General features: G+C 41.7%; 2 protein-coding genes across 3 annotated transcripts; one reads left to right on the plus strand and one right to left on the minus strand.

Annotated features, from left to right (window-relative positions):
* Positions 1–1096: 1096 nt before the first annotated feature.
* On the plus strand, positions 1097–6257 carry cib2 (calcium and integrin binding family member 2; the record flags this gene model as incomplete). 2 transcript variants are annotated; one of them, XM_079742993.1, is made up of 6 exons in its annotated part: positions 1097–1147; positions 2698–2732; positions 4245–4356; positions 5377–5524; positions 5714–5909; positions 6236–6257. In XM_079742993.1, the coding sequence occupies 6 exons, from the start codon at positions 1097–1099 to the stop codon at positions 6255–6257; spliced, it is 564 nt and encodes a 187-aa protein (XP_079599119.1). The 2 variants fall into 2 exon arrangements, with proteins under 2 accessions (XP_079599119.1, XP_079599120.1); XM_079742994.1 differs by lacking the exons at positions 2698–2732; positions 4245–4356.
* Positions 6258–10248: 3991 nt separating this feature from the next.
* LOC307080634 (uncharacterized protein) lies at positions 10249–14394 on the minus strand. The gene is made up of 8 exons (XM_079743431.1): positions 14359–14394; positions 14017–14114; positions 13315–13481; positions 12213–12302; positions 11954–12119; positions 11663–11779; positions 10726–11538; positions 10249–10554 (listed from the first exon to the last, which is right to left on the minus strand). The coding sequence occupies exons 2-8, from the start codon at positions 14074–14076 to the stop codon at positions 10513–10515; spliced, it is 1455 nt and encodes a 484-aa protein (XP_079599557.1). The 5' UTR covers positions 14077–14114; positions 14359–14394; the 3' UTR covers positions 10249–10512.
* Positions 14395–14459: the final 65 nt, after the last annotated feature.

Below are 14459 nucleotides of genomic sequence, written 5' to 3' on the forward strand. Positions count from 1 at the left end.
CCTTCAAACGTTCGCTACCTCCTCTATGCTTTTGAAGTATAATTCAACAGTGTGTCCTGTGGGGAAGTGCAGTCGTGTGGAAGTGTGGAGTCGTCATTGGTGCGGACACTGAGTACACTGACAGCGGCGCGCAGGTGGCATCACCTCAGCAGCCCAGCAGTGTGCACCGCGACGTCATCACCTCAGCAGCCCAGCAGGGTGCACCGTTACGTCATCACCTCAGCAGCCCAGCAGGGTGCACCGTTACGTCATCACCTCAGCAGTCAAGCAGGGTGCACCGTGACGTCATCACCTCAGCAGCCCAGCAGGGTGCACCGTGACGTCACGTTCAGTGTTGAGCGCATCCTCTCAACCCAGAGAGCCTATTAGCCTCAGAGCAACAGGTCATCTACATTCATTCAATTAGAACAACATTATACCAAAAAACAACCACAATTTGCCAACCTAAATAACTGAAAGAATGCGTGTCTGTCTGGGAGTGCATTTCAAGTCCAGAGGAACACGTTCTACTTTGTTCTGAATGTAATAAATGTAACACAATTACACCTCATAGTTAAAAAAAAAAAAAAAAGATGAATTCTTGTGTGTCTCAAACAAGACGCATTGGCCCATATTAGTTCGTTCGAAATAATCCTGAATACCGTCTTGTGCACTGACGTAGAACTAAGCAAATTATCCATCCCTTAAAGAATTAATAATGTCTAAACGGACGTTAACCACAGACCACCCTGACATCACGCACCGCCCTCCCATATATAACGTCCCCCAGCGGCGTGCAGCTCTGTCTGCAGGGTGGTTGTTTCTTCCCGCCGCTCAGTGGACAGCAGCCGGTGCTGGAAACCAGCAGGAGCGTTTCCACGGAGCTTCGATGGAACTTCCCTATCCTTGTCGTTTTTGGTGCTCTCGGTCGTATCTGTCTGTGATTGATTTTGAATCGATGCTGGAAATTACTTCCAAATACAACAACAACTTGCAGGGGTTTTGTAGAGGACATGTATTTGGAGTCCTTCACTTCTACCTAAATGCCTGTGTTTGAGCAAACACATGAGACTTTCAATGTTATGAATGTGACCCAGAAAAGTATTACTCGATTAAGATGGGTAATAAGCAAACAATATTTACCGATGAACAACTCGATGCATATCAGGTAAGCGTGCATTAATGTTTACATGTTTGTGTCATTCTTAAAAATACTGTTACTTGAGTGAGGCTGAATAGTTTGCAATATAACTTAAGGCTGTTTAACAATACTACTCAATGAAATTGTGTTGGTTATTTATCCATTATATTAATATTATAGATATTCATATTATAATACTGTGTATGTTAGGTGGAACAGAGAGAATCTACACTTTGATAAGTCTTTATAGCATCTTAGTCCCTTAGGTTTTAAGTGATCTGACCCAATGCTGAACACTTGGTTCAAAAAGGTAAAATAGGAGAGCCTTTTGATGGGCATTATTGGCCATTATTGCTCCTATGTCCCAATACTAAGGTCCTCTCTATTGCAACATAAAACACATATCGTCTAAGAAAAGAAGCATGTTCAAACACAAGACATGTGAAACATGTTTTAAACATAAAGCCTCATCGTTCATTCACACGGGATTCATGTGTGCCGCTGCGTGGTTTAATAATGTATGTAAAGACCCGGGGATAACGTGTCTTGAAACTCTACTCCCCGGAGATCACTCAGTGCTGGGCAGCTCCTAGGGTTTTTCCTTGCTCATCACAGACCTCGTGAGGCGCTGATATCTATTTCTCCGCCGAAGGATTTGTGGCATTGGAGAAACTATTGTTTGGCTGTAGGAATGTCGTCAAATATGCGATCACTTTACCTGTTAATTAATTAAACAACTCGTTTGAGAATATTTCTGTTTAGAAATAGAATCTATGTCCAAGACGTTATACTCCACGGATTGTTTTTAATGCCTGAACTTCAAAACATGACGAATTTCGTCAATATCAGAAATATATCATTTTATTACACGGCTCTTCTCAATAACGTGGAACGCTCCGTTCACTTGCATGGGCCCTTCACAACTTCCGGTGGTGAATTATATTTGATAATTCACCGTTGCTAAGTATATTTGACCGCTGTCAAGGAAACTGGATTTTTTTTACCGTCTTTCGTATCGCTCCGCGAGTAGTCCGGCAACTTATCAACCCCAGCGTACTCGGGAAAATAAGCTCCTTCAGGGCGAAGCAAACAACTCCGCTTCGCGTCGGTGCTCTGTTCGCCCTGTCGGGGCTTATTTCCCCGATAATGACCGGCGTTCTATCCATTATCCCTTACATATTAAATTCATCCATCAGCTATTAGCAGAAAGGATCATTTATCACTACTTATTTGATATGTATGTTGTCAAAGTTTCCTCTGTTGTTGACGTCACAACAAATAAGAATATCCTACATTTTAATGAAACACTATTCATAGCAATGTAGAGGGTGTACAGTGATTATATAATGTGAATTGTGAAGACAGCTTCAGCTAACAGACTGACAATTTCCCTTTCTCAGTTCCATAGCATTGCTGCAACAACAGCATCTCTTCGCTTGGTGAAGTTAGAGACCCCTAATTATTCTATATGATGATCTGAGGATCCCTCTGTGTCTCTTCTTTCTTCAGGGAGGTGTTATATAAGATGTGTAAAGAATAATCATTCTTCAAACCTCTTATCTCTTTTCTCTTCACAGGACTGCACATTTTTCACTCGCAAGGAAATTCTTCGGTAAGTAAATGTTTTTTTTGTTAATCCCGACCCAAAGCTAAATCATATCCTTTTAGTCCTTGAACAGCGGTTCAAGTCTACTTTAACCATTGTCACACTATGACCTTGTGCGTTCGAATAACTGCTTTCTCATCAGTGTAATCTTCCACTTATTCGACCAAAAATGTATCATTCACTACAGTGCCAAGAGACGTTTCGCATTATGACGGTAAAGCGGGTGTAAAATGATATCAGGGAAGGCTAAGATCCCCTCTTTCTGCCACCTTCTCCATCAAATCCTCATAAATTAAACACATTCCTTGCTTCCTTATCTAATTGGATTGATGCACCGTTCTCATGTTTCAGGTCTGCCATTAACGTGGTTGAGGTTGGAAGATTGAATGACTACTTTAGGAAATTAAAAGCAGTTACCAGCAAAATGTTGCCCTCTTCTAGAATATCACCCCACAGAGTATCTTAGTAAAGGCATCTGGGTCCCTTAAGGAAGGGATTTGATTTGAAGTCTCATTACTCTGCAGTAATGTAATGTATTCAGTGTTTTTTATAACTTCCATTTTTAGGGTGAAATATATTCGGTCTATAATATGAACAAAGCCTTCACAGTGAGACAGTAGTGTTAACCTTTGAATTACTTAGTTCTTTTAAAAAACAAAAAGCTGCCTGGTATGTTCATACAGTAGATCAAGAAAAGCATTCGATTGGGCATGCCTATTTGCATTTTGCAGAATATTCCACATCTATGTAATGATTGTTCTATGCTTTAGTGGTGGTATACCTATCCCACACTAAATGTTTGAATTATTCAATTGTATGGACTTAATAGAAGTGAATGATTCAATAACACACATATCTACCCAATTCCCAGTTCTTTAGCGTTAGCCTTATCCATTGAGCTATTTCCCCTGGAGAACATTGAATGGGCTCTGATTGCAAGGCCAGCACAACGGCGGAGGCTGAATCAAGTGTCAGCAGGAGCATAATGGAGTGCTGCACTTTATGACCTTCATAAACCACTTCTAGCTTCTGTCTCCTGCTGCACACATTATGACATAATTATGCCAGGTCCACCGTAAAGATACTCATGGCTGACTGTGGGCCCACGCACTGAGCTTCAGAGACCACCATCTGTAGGAGTGGTGGACATAGATAATATACTAGTGACATAGATAGATGATACATCAAAATTATTGACTATTTCTTACGTCTTTAGTGTGGATATTGAGCAGAAAAATAAAAAACAAATGTCATTTAATTGTACATTTTAAATACTGGGTTTCTAAGGTGGACAAGCACCTGCATAGAAAGTGATTAAGTCATATTTATGTTCTGTATATGTCAAATCCTGCACACGTAACATCTTATCATGTGACATAAGCCTCTGTTTTTATTGCTATTGATGGCATTATTTATTTTTGAACAGGTTGTCATTGCAGCAGAATTAAAAGAAGGGGATATTACAGTTGATGATGGGTTATCGTTGTGGGTGCTGACCTACTCCTCTTCTGTGCTCAGGTTGCATGGCAGGTATCATGAGCTGGCACCACATCTTGTACCTATGGACTACACCAAAGAGCCGGACTGCAAACTGCCCTTAGCGCTAATAGTGGCCATGCCAGAACTCAACGTAAGATGAACTCACTGGTCGAGGCTGTTATACTATTATTTTACAATGACGATAATGACATGTTGTTAGCTAATGTGTAAAGGGGGAATGTAAAAGGGCAAAAAGGTCAAATCCAAAGCGAGTAATTGAGAACATTTGAACATTGGTCTCTAGACCTCATGTAGGATTAAAGAAAGTGTTTTTTTATAGGACATCATTTGTTTGAGTTGTTGACATCACTGGTGCTTGTGAAAAGAATGTGCAATATGAAGTATAATTTTATAGGTAAAAGTGCAACACAGGCAACGTGGAGAAGAATACAAAATAAATATTGTTCTCCTGCATTCATCCCCAATGTCTCCTATGTAAAACCTGTAAGGCCTTGTTATGCTCTCCTGCTTCCTCTGATGTATTTCTCTGGAACATTATTGGATGGGAACACGGAAGCTTTAAGATGGCTCGAAACAAAATCCTTTAGCACATGACGTCTCAGTCTCACACAAGGCCTACGATGTGATTGGCTCTCATATTTCCGCAAAAGTGGTTTGCATTATAATGTATTCACCACTGGTGGGGGAAATAACAAGTACCAACACACACAAACACCCACTCAAAAACATTCATGGTATTTTCTTAGTCATCTGACATTTAATGAGATGGTTCACTCTGCGCTGTTGACATCATTGGCTGTGAGGAATTGGCTGTTTTTCTGAGATAGAACATATCCAGCAGAAGCTACCGGGGACATGTAATGGGATTAGAGCCAACCCCTCAGACCAGACAATAGAAAGAGTCAGCGATCATGTACACCCTGGTCAGCAGAACACATCTGTTTAATAGCCCGCTGTTTATCTGTGTAGCAGACCAGTGCCTGTAAACACAGTGTGGCTGTGATGAAACTGTAAAGGTTCATTCAACCTCTGTCTAAATATTTTATTTATTTAAACGTGCATTCAGGATGTTTGTATACTTATATAAGCTCACCATAGAGCCATTTATCAAGTGACACATGGATTTGAATATTGGTCCGTTTTTGTGCAGGAAAACCCGTTCCGGAACAGGATAGTGGAGTCCTTCTCAGAAGACGGCTTGGGGAACCAAAGCTTCAATGACTTTGTGGACATGTTTTCTGTCCTCAGTGAAATGGCCCCTAGAGAGCTGAAGGCCATATTTGCCTTCAAGATATATGGTAAACAAAAGAAACGACACAATCAAGTGCGTTGACATTTCTAAGATGACGTGAACAATTATATCTATTCTTCCTTTGTGTGTGTGTGTGTGTGTGCGTGTGCGAGTGTGTGTGCGTGTGTGCGTGTGCGTGTGTGTGTGTGCGTGTGTGTGTGTGTGTGTGTGTGTGTGTGTGCGTGTGTGTTGCCAGATTTCAATGTGGATAATTTCCTTTGTAAGGAGGACTTAGAGCAGACCCTGAACCGGCTGACCAAGGAGGAGCTGACGGAGGAGGAGGTGCAGCTGGTGTGTGAGAAGGCCATCGAGGAGGCCGACCTGGACGGGGACCACAAGCTGTCCTTCGCTGACTTTGAGAACATGATCACCAGGGCTCCTGACTTCCTCAGGTATTCTGACGCACTCCAGCCGCTTTCGTCTCGTCGTTATACAAGGTTGAAGAGTAGACATAGTGGTGATTACAAATGAACTACTAGTCAGGATCGTTAGCGAATACTGTGTCCTTTTAATACCATTATGAGCCATAACCTGGTTTATTCATTTATATCTAAACCAGCTTTGCTGCTTGCTATCCAATAGGAATCCTCCATGCATTGTTGATATACTTTATAAAAGGTACTGATTTATGTGGACCTTAATCTTAATGCACAATAACTTTTTTAATGCTGGTCTCTAAAATTGCTTATTTGTGATGTTTTCTTTTGTGTGGATCCAGCACCTTCCACATACGAATCTAGGAGGGCTCAATGGAAGACAAGACAGCTGGGTGACGGAGACCCACTCCATGTCCTGAGCAGAGTGCAGAACCTCCCTCGCCCTGCCTGGGAGGTCAACCCAGAACTCCTGGTCTTCCAGTCTTCTTATCGGTGAAAGAAGACTGGAATTAGTTATCGGTGAAACACACATATTTCCTCACATTTAAAGGGTTTCATGTAATAGGGCTCAACCAATTTGGTCACATGTTGAAGAATCTTTTTCTAGGTATTTGATTGAAAGGCAGAATAATTGCTGCCAAATAATCCTGTTTACTGTCATCTTATCGAACTAAAGTCTGGAGTGAAATATGGGGTTATTGTATACGTTACAGCCCCATTGAATCCCACCTTAACAACAACATAAATTCAATCATTAAAACATTTTAAGAATTGAAAGTATCTAAAGCACAAAATTCAAATAGAAACCATAGAAGGGATTTTCACTCATGTATAATCTATGCAATGTTTATTTAGTTTTCTGCGATTTTTGGAGGATTTTGTATATCTAGGTTGGTCCTAATGTAGCCGGAGCATGATGACAATCATATCGTGGTGTATTCTCTGTTGAATGAAGGGCTCTGTATGGTCTCCATTACCTCTGCCATTTCCTCTTCATATCTATACCTCATCTGATCTATAGCTCTTGGATATGGTTTTTTCTGCATTTTCATGTGAATTTGGTGGAATTTGCTCAACTTAAATAAAGTAGAAATAACGACATTTCCTTTGGGTCCTGATATTAATTATCTATATGAAATTTGTTTCATTGTGACATATTTAGTATGAACATATAAAATACATTTGCGATTATGATTGACAGATATATATATTATATATCGTTATATATTTTATGTATAACAATTATATAAAATATATAATCGTTATTCTGTGCCTCTCAACCAGGTGGCATGGGTGGTTGTAAGATCCGTTCAGTGCAGGGATGTATGTGCAAACCACATCCATATCCTATAATGAGGAACCTGCAGGAGACCATTAGGCATTAGCCAGCGCAGCACTCCCCATTACATCACATCCTGCCCTCCTGCCCACACACAGCTGGCCTCACTGGCCCAGCCCTCCTTCAGGAACACAAGGGATGTCTTTAGGTTGTACAGGTTATATATATGTTATGTGTATGTTTTATATAAATACAAAACATTTTAACATAACCACATCATATATAAAATATGTATGAGGTGGATATGTTATATATATATACAGTACTGTTCAATGTTGTTTCTTAAATGAGTGGCAATTACGGAATGACATGTTGAGCTTGATCCTAATGCTCTAATCGGGATTCGAACACTCAACCTATGGATTACCAGTACAAGGCATTATCACATTGAGCCACTGACATTCCTGAACCACATGAAGCCTTTTTCAAATGGTGAAAATGTCTATTGATAAGCACACAACATCAAGAAAACTCCAAGCACACATTTCACAAGAGAATTAAGGTATTTTTTAATACTTTCTTTCTATACTTTCTTAGTATAGATCTGAACATTTGCAATGTTAATGGTATCCACATAATGATAGCTGTATGGTAGTTATACAATAACAAAATGGTCATATAGGCAAAATAGGTTGAGACTGTGGACGTTAGGCTTTTCTATAAAATTGTGGGAAAAGTAAACATTTTTAGATCAGAAGACCAGGGTGAAAAAGATGCATCTGATTTTAGAGATTAATATGATTAAAGAATTTTGAGTCCAGGTCAATCTGGTGAGGAGAAATAAGACAAGTTCATATTTTTTTTAAATAGCGCCCCCTTTGGGTGCAGTACCACAATTTGGGTTTATGGGTAGTGGGGGGATTGGTATCCACCTAATAATAGTCGTATATTTCTCAAATGGAACTAAATAAAACAAATTCTGTTTGATGATTTTTGTGAGGCTTGGTCTAAAGATTTTATGTGGCGATTTTGGTGAATTTTTGATTATTTTTGTAGCCTTTGAATCTTTTTATCATGTTTGGCTTTATTATGAATTTGTCGGAAAAGGAAACATTTTTAGGGCATAAGGGTTTTAAAGATGCATCTAATTCTAGAGATTAATATTATGAAAGAATTTTGAGTCCAGGTCAATCTGGTGAGGAGAAATAAGCCTAATTCATGATTTATTACAATAGCGCCACCTTTGGGTGCAGTACCACAAATTTGGGTTTATGGGTAGTGGGGTTTATTGGTAACCATACCTGAAAATTTCAAGAGTTTTCGACTTAAGGTATAGGCTGCAGTATGACTTTTAAAGACAATAGGGGACCTAGCAGCTTCGCTGCTCAGACCCCTAATAGTATATATATATATATATATATATATATATATATATATATGTATATATTATATAGATATATTATATTATAACCCTAACCCTATATATGACGGGTGCTAAAGTATGATGGTGGCCTGATGAACACATGACAATAAACATTACTTGATGTCACTCCATGTCTCACAGATTGGATGGTTAAGGTTGGGCTTCACCCAGAGACCCAATGGCTCTGAGGCTGACATAATACTACATGGACATGTCGACTTCCACAGGCAGATTAAACTATATTTTGAGAAATAAAAGTATTCCCTACGTGAAAGTATTGTGAGCTTGGTAGGTATGGTAAATGGGGATTGGGATGCCTTAAAAAAAATTGTTTACCAGAAGTAAGCATATCAAAACATTCAGCCGCGGTTCAGAAAGGTACCTTCAATCCAATGCATACATTTTTTTTCAGCCATATTTTTCAGCCAGTAGCCATATGTGGCAGCAGAGGCTACCCGTTATATTACATATACCTGTCATATACGCATCGGAGATATGCATATATTTCACTTTAAAATGTATATCTCTGCCTTTGGTCTTATTGCTATGAATTTAAGACTACATAGTCCTAGTCACCTGGTACATGCCCGCAAAGTCTGCAGCTTTGGCCCCCTCGTCACCAAAGCAGTCATGTCTGGGTGTTGGTCGAGTTGTAGCCATAGAGTGGCGAAGTCACGCTATGGAAATCCACAAACAACATATGTGTACTCCAGGGCATATAAAGACTGGGACCAGAAATTAATTACTTTCTCTCCTTTGAAACACATTCATATTTTTCGCTCTCATAGGTCCCATGGGCTCTACCGGAAGGGGCGTGACTTCACCACTCTATCAAGACTAAATGATCTGAACCTTGAAAGTTGTTCATGACGAATGGTGCTGCATATTCCAAGTTTGCTTTCCTAGAGGAAATGACAGCCTGTTGAGTATGTCGCACTTCATGCTCATTATAGCTCCACCTATGGTTAATTCGGGCCTGTCGCATCCCAAGCTCATTCTACAAGCCTGTCAATTCATACAACTTTAGAAGGTCAGGAAAAAGTATTTGGCATTAGGCCACCTGAAACCAACCCGAGGGAAAACTTTGAGGGAAAACTTCCTGTCAATGTACTGTGTTAGGCAAGTTATGCTCAAGGGTGTACAGCAGGTTAACTGGTTGGTGTGCACAATGTAATGCGGGTGTCACAACAGTAAAAAACCCTTTCAGCTGAATAAAGCAAAAACACGAAGATAAAGTAAAATTTGTTAATTTATTGAATAACTCTTTCCTCCTCCCCCCTCTCAGAAAGACTGCATCTCACAAAAACACTGCTGTAAAACTTGTTCCCAACATTGCCGCTAATGATAATATGCCACTCCTTTCCCCATTTCCCAGCCAGCCCCTTGCTGATCTCCAGGTCCTGATTCTTGGAAGCTCTGCTCAGTGTCGCTGGGGGAGGGTACTGTCCTGTGATAAACATGTAGTCGTAAGGGTAGACGTTGCCATAAGAGCTGCTGGGCAAGGAGGCTTCTGGTTCAGGTGGGCTGTTGATGACCTCAGCGACCTTATTGCCATAAGGTTGACGCAATACCACAACACTACATGTACATGAAGACAGCCGAGGCTACCACGTAGCCTCGGCTGTCTTCATGCATATTGCACTTTCCTAGTGGTAATGCGACTTGTTGAAATGTTGAACTTCAATACCTTATTATAGCGCCACCTATGGGTTATTCTATCCCATCCTTTGATTGATGTACATGGAAGAGAAAATACAATACAAACAACATTTTTCATAATAATGACTTGAGAAAAATAACTTGCTGCATTTGACCTTTTATCAAATCATTTAAAGTATGCATCAAAAGTTGTATCAAAGGGAGTGGATGATGAACCATAGTGTTGGACTGCAGCAGAAGCTGAGGGCGTCTCTGCGTCACTTCCTCTTCATCTCAGGAAACCATTTCCACTTGTCATCCTGAATACAAAAAAATAAATAAAAAAATAAGTCATTCATTCAAATATCTTTTTAATAGATTGCTGTCTACGCATTGTGGAATGTAACCAAAACGTATGCAGGCACCACCATGAGGATATGGCTCATGCTCATATTGCTTCAGTTGTCATCGTTGGAACAGAGATGACTCACCTTGGCCCCAGACGACGGGCCCACAGGTTTCACTCGGAGGTCCTCCAGGGACTCATAGGTGTGGGAGTCCCGTCTGGGATCCCCCCGGGCCCTGGGTGGGCCGTCTGCACCGGGTAACATCTCGTACGCGTTGTTGTTAAACAAGCCGGAAGCATAGTCCTTGTTTGTGAGCGCTGACCTCTCCTCTCCGTCGACCGGCCCCTGGCCCGCCGTGGCCAGGTGGTACACAGGGCTAGAGCTGAGGTAGTCCAGACTGTGGCTGCTGACCGGTCTGCTGTGGCCTCCACCTCTGGCCCCACCACCACCTCTAGCCCCACCAGTACCACCAGCACCACCGTGCGTCTTCCCCCTCTGCTGGCCCTGGGCCCCACTGCCGGCGCCCCCCGTGGGGGAGGACCTGGGGGAGGCCCTGGGGGAGGGTATAGGGGGGGGTGGGCTGAGCCGGGGCGGCGCCTCTCTCTCGGAGAGGGCGTCCAGCAGCAGGGGGAGGGACGCGCTCTTGGCCTCCAGCGGTTGGAGCAGGGAGTAGACGGTGCGCGGTGGCCCCGATGTGGAGGTGATGGTGGGGGGGCCGGCCAGGAGGAGCTGGTGAGGAGGAGGAGGACGAGGAGGTCTGCTCCTGGGGGTCTCGGGCTCCAGCCAGGCGGCCCTCCCTGGGGAGCTCTCGGCCAGGCCTCTGGCCCCCTCCCGGCTGCTGCTGCTGGGCTTCCCCGGCCGGGCCTGTGACGCCTCCCCGCCACAGGGGGAGCCCCGCCCGTCGCTCACACAGCCGTCCACCTGCGCTCTCCTCCGCCTGGGCAGCGGAGGCATTTCCTTGGGTGGACGACAATAACAAATACATTTAATCACCCTGATCATAAAAATGAATCCATATAAATGTATAGATAATAGAATCTGATGAGGTCTTGAACGCGATGCGTATGACGACTGTGCTTGCCTCTGGTTTCTGATGGCTCTGTGGTGCCACGGTAACGGGCATCCTGGCTCTGGTGTTAACTGGAGGCTTTTCATGACGGCTGACTTGGATCATGTCATACAGCTCCTCAGCACACTCCTGGAAACAAACAAACACCTGTTACACCTGTGCTTAGACAACATTATTTCATAGTGTATATATAAACACACACACACACACACACACACACACACACACACACACACACACACACACACACACACACACACACACACACACACACACACACACGTGTTGACAGTGTGGTCTTACCTCTAAGCAGGAGTAGGTCAGATATTCCCCAAAGGGCTCAATAGGGCTCTTCTTGTAGAACTCGATGAGCTCCGTGAGGGAGGGGTGTTCTCGCGTATCCCCGGAGACGATGAACTGTCCCGTTTTGCTCTGGCTCATCATGAAGTGGCGACAGCGCCCGTTGCCTCTGTGACCAAGAGAAAAGCACGAGGTGTGAGCGCCTCACCGAGCATGCCTCCTGGCCTAGTGTACAGTTTGCGTTGAGCACAGCATGACTCACTTGTAGGAGAGGATGTAGCCAGTGGCCTTGTCACTGAGACGAATCAGGAAGCTGCCCAGCTCTTTCTCATGAAGGATCTTTTCTGCATCCCTGTGAATAGATATCAATTAATATTATGGATTAAATGATTAAAAAGAATAGGTAACACTTTACAATAAGGGGTGCATTTATTGACCAATAATTAACATTGGTAGATAGCATTAAGAAAAAGTTGATAAACAGTTAGCTAATGTTCTAGTAATCAAATTTACTAATGGTGTTCAGGTTAACTACAGGGTTAGGCTTAACTCTAACAAATGTAATCCTAAACCCTATGTTAATGACATGTAATAATACTTTTAACTGCAACAACTAATTTGATTTAATGTTTAATAAATGTACCCTTATTGTAATGTGTAATATACCAAAGTATATATATATAAATATTATATATATATTATATAGATTATATATATTAATATATATTATTATTATTATTATTATTATTATTATTATTATTATTATTATTATTATTATTATATTATATTATATTATATTATAGTATATGATATGTATATGTTCCACAGTAGAGACAGACAAGGGAACATATCTTAAAAAAACATACACTCATTATATAATTCTACTTGGTTGATAACAATAACCCCCCATTGGATGCTGCTTTCCCTTGAGATGTTGAATCCAAAACCAGGTCAGATACAGGAGACAAGGCTGAGCAGGTTAGTCTCATCAGCCACAAATATTGTTAACATGTTTATTTATAAACCTACGGCTGAACAATGATAAAATGATATAAATTATTGAGCTGAGCAGAGGGGGAAAAAGGATAAAAGTATTGCCATAACTCTTCGTGATTTAGGGATTGATTAAATATTTAAGGCTATGCCCTTAAAATGATAAATGAAGGAGGTTTGTTTTAGCCTGATTTAATAAATTTGTTATTCATAAAAATATGTATTAAACATTACAACATATATTTTCCTATAATTACTCTGATGATACATTTTTCCATGCATCAGGATTTTATGTATGTACAGCCTTGATGTTGTTAAACTCTGTCCACGGAACTGACAACTGCTCTAGCCCCGGAACACACAACACTTACTTTCTGGTGATGAAACCCTGGAACCAACTGGGGAATATTCCGTTCCGCAGGATGAGCGGGGCCTGGGTGTCCATGAACCACCTGACAGACAGTTCCCTTAGCCGGCTCTCTCGGTCCTCAGCCCCGGTGGCATTGAATTTCTCCATGGGCTCCGTAGCTGTGCGCTCCTGCGGCCCAAATAAATACAGAAGTCAGCCCAGCTGCAGAAGAGCAGCTTTCACTTCCCAGCACGGAGGCACATGGTCTGCTGGGGTCATTTGCCTATCCCAGTTGGTTAAGCACAGCTCAGTACCGAGTGCGTTCTGCACAGAACTCTACATATATGTTAGATGGAGATATGTGCATTTGTTGTCAACCTGCAGGTTATATATATTTTAAATAATATTCTATTCTAATATTCTCTTCTTTTTTTTTAAATGTCATGATTCATGACATAAATGTGCAGTTGCGGTCTGCTGATTTCACTGTTCTGCTTCGTTGGCTTCCCAGAGACGAGGTGTTTCCATCTCACATTCTGACAATAGTGCTGATATCTGAAGACTAAATATCTGATATCTTAAAAAACTATAGTAAAGCTATTTTATCCAAAATTAGCTCTTTATATACAAGTGTCCAGATCAATGTTATGATGTTTCACTAAATGGAGATTGAAAAATACAAAGTGAAACAAAATCAAATGTCTCATCATAACGGGTCGTTTACCTTCTGCCGAAACAGCCAGCAGGTTGTGAACGCGTTGCCCTTGTGAGGTCCCTGGTGCATATTCTTGTCAGACTGCCTGCTCTGTCCCCTGGATGACTCTGCAACGAAAACTCCAAATTAGAATGAATTCTTGACACCAATTTTCGGTTCAGGGTCAGAGTGTGTGTGACTTAAGGTTAAGCACACATACCAGCTGCCAAGGAGTTAGGCATAGTTGGGTTTGACTCTACTCTCACTCTAGCAACCATAATGATGTTCTGATCAGCCACTTCTAAACCAATGTGTTCTGAGAGATGCACAGTGAAGCCAAGATAAAGATAGATGGCATTTAAAGTTACACACCTCTTTTTCCAAGGGCCGGGTGAATCCTAAGATCTATCTGTGTAATGGCACGGTGGCTCATAGAGCTCATTTGCATTGAAGACACAGACAGGGGTGTTTTC

Source organism: Pollachius pollachius (assembly GCF_949987615.1).
Source record: "Pollachius pollachius genome assembly, chromosome: 9".
NCBI classification, from domain to species: domain Eukaryota; kingdom Metazoa; phylum Chordata; class Actinopteri; order Gadiformes; family Gadidae; genus Pollachius; species Pollachius pollachius.

Bases quoted from the DNA above. Each gene is read 5' to 3' on its own strand.
- LOC307080634 (XM_079743431.1), bottom strand. From the start codon at position 14,076: ATGCACCAGGGACCTCACAAGGGCAACGCGTTCACAACCTGCTGGCTG. The intron at 12,303-13,314 runs GTAAGTGTTGTG...ATCTATTCACAG, and splicing joins CAGGGTTTCATCACCAGAAA to GGATGCAGAAAAGATCCTTC. The intron at 11,539-11,662 runs GCAAGCACAGTC...CGTCCACCCAAG, and splicing joins AGAGCCATCAGAAACCAGAG to GAAATGCCTCCGCTGCCCAG.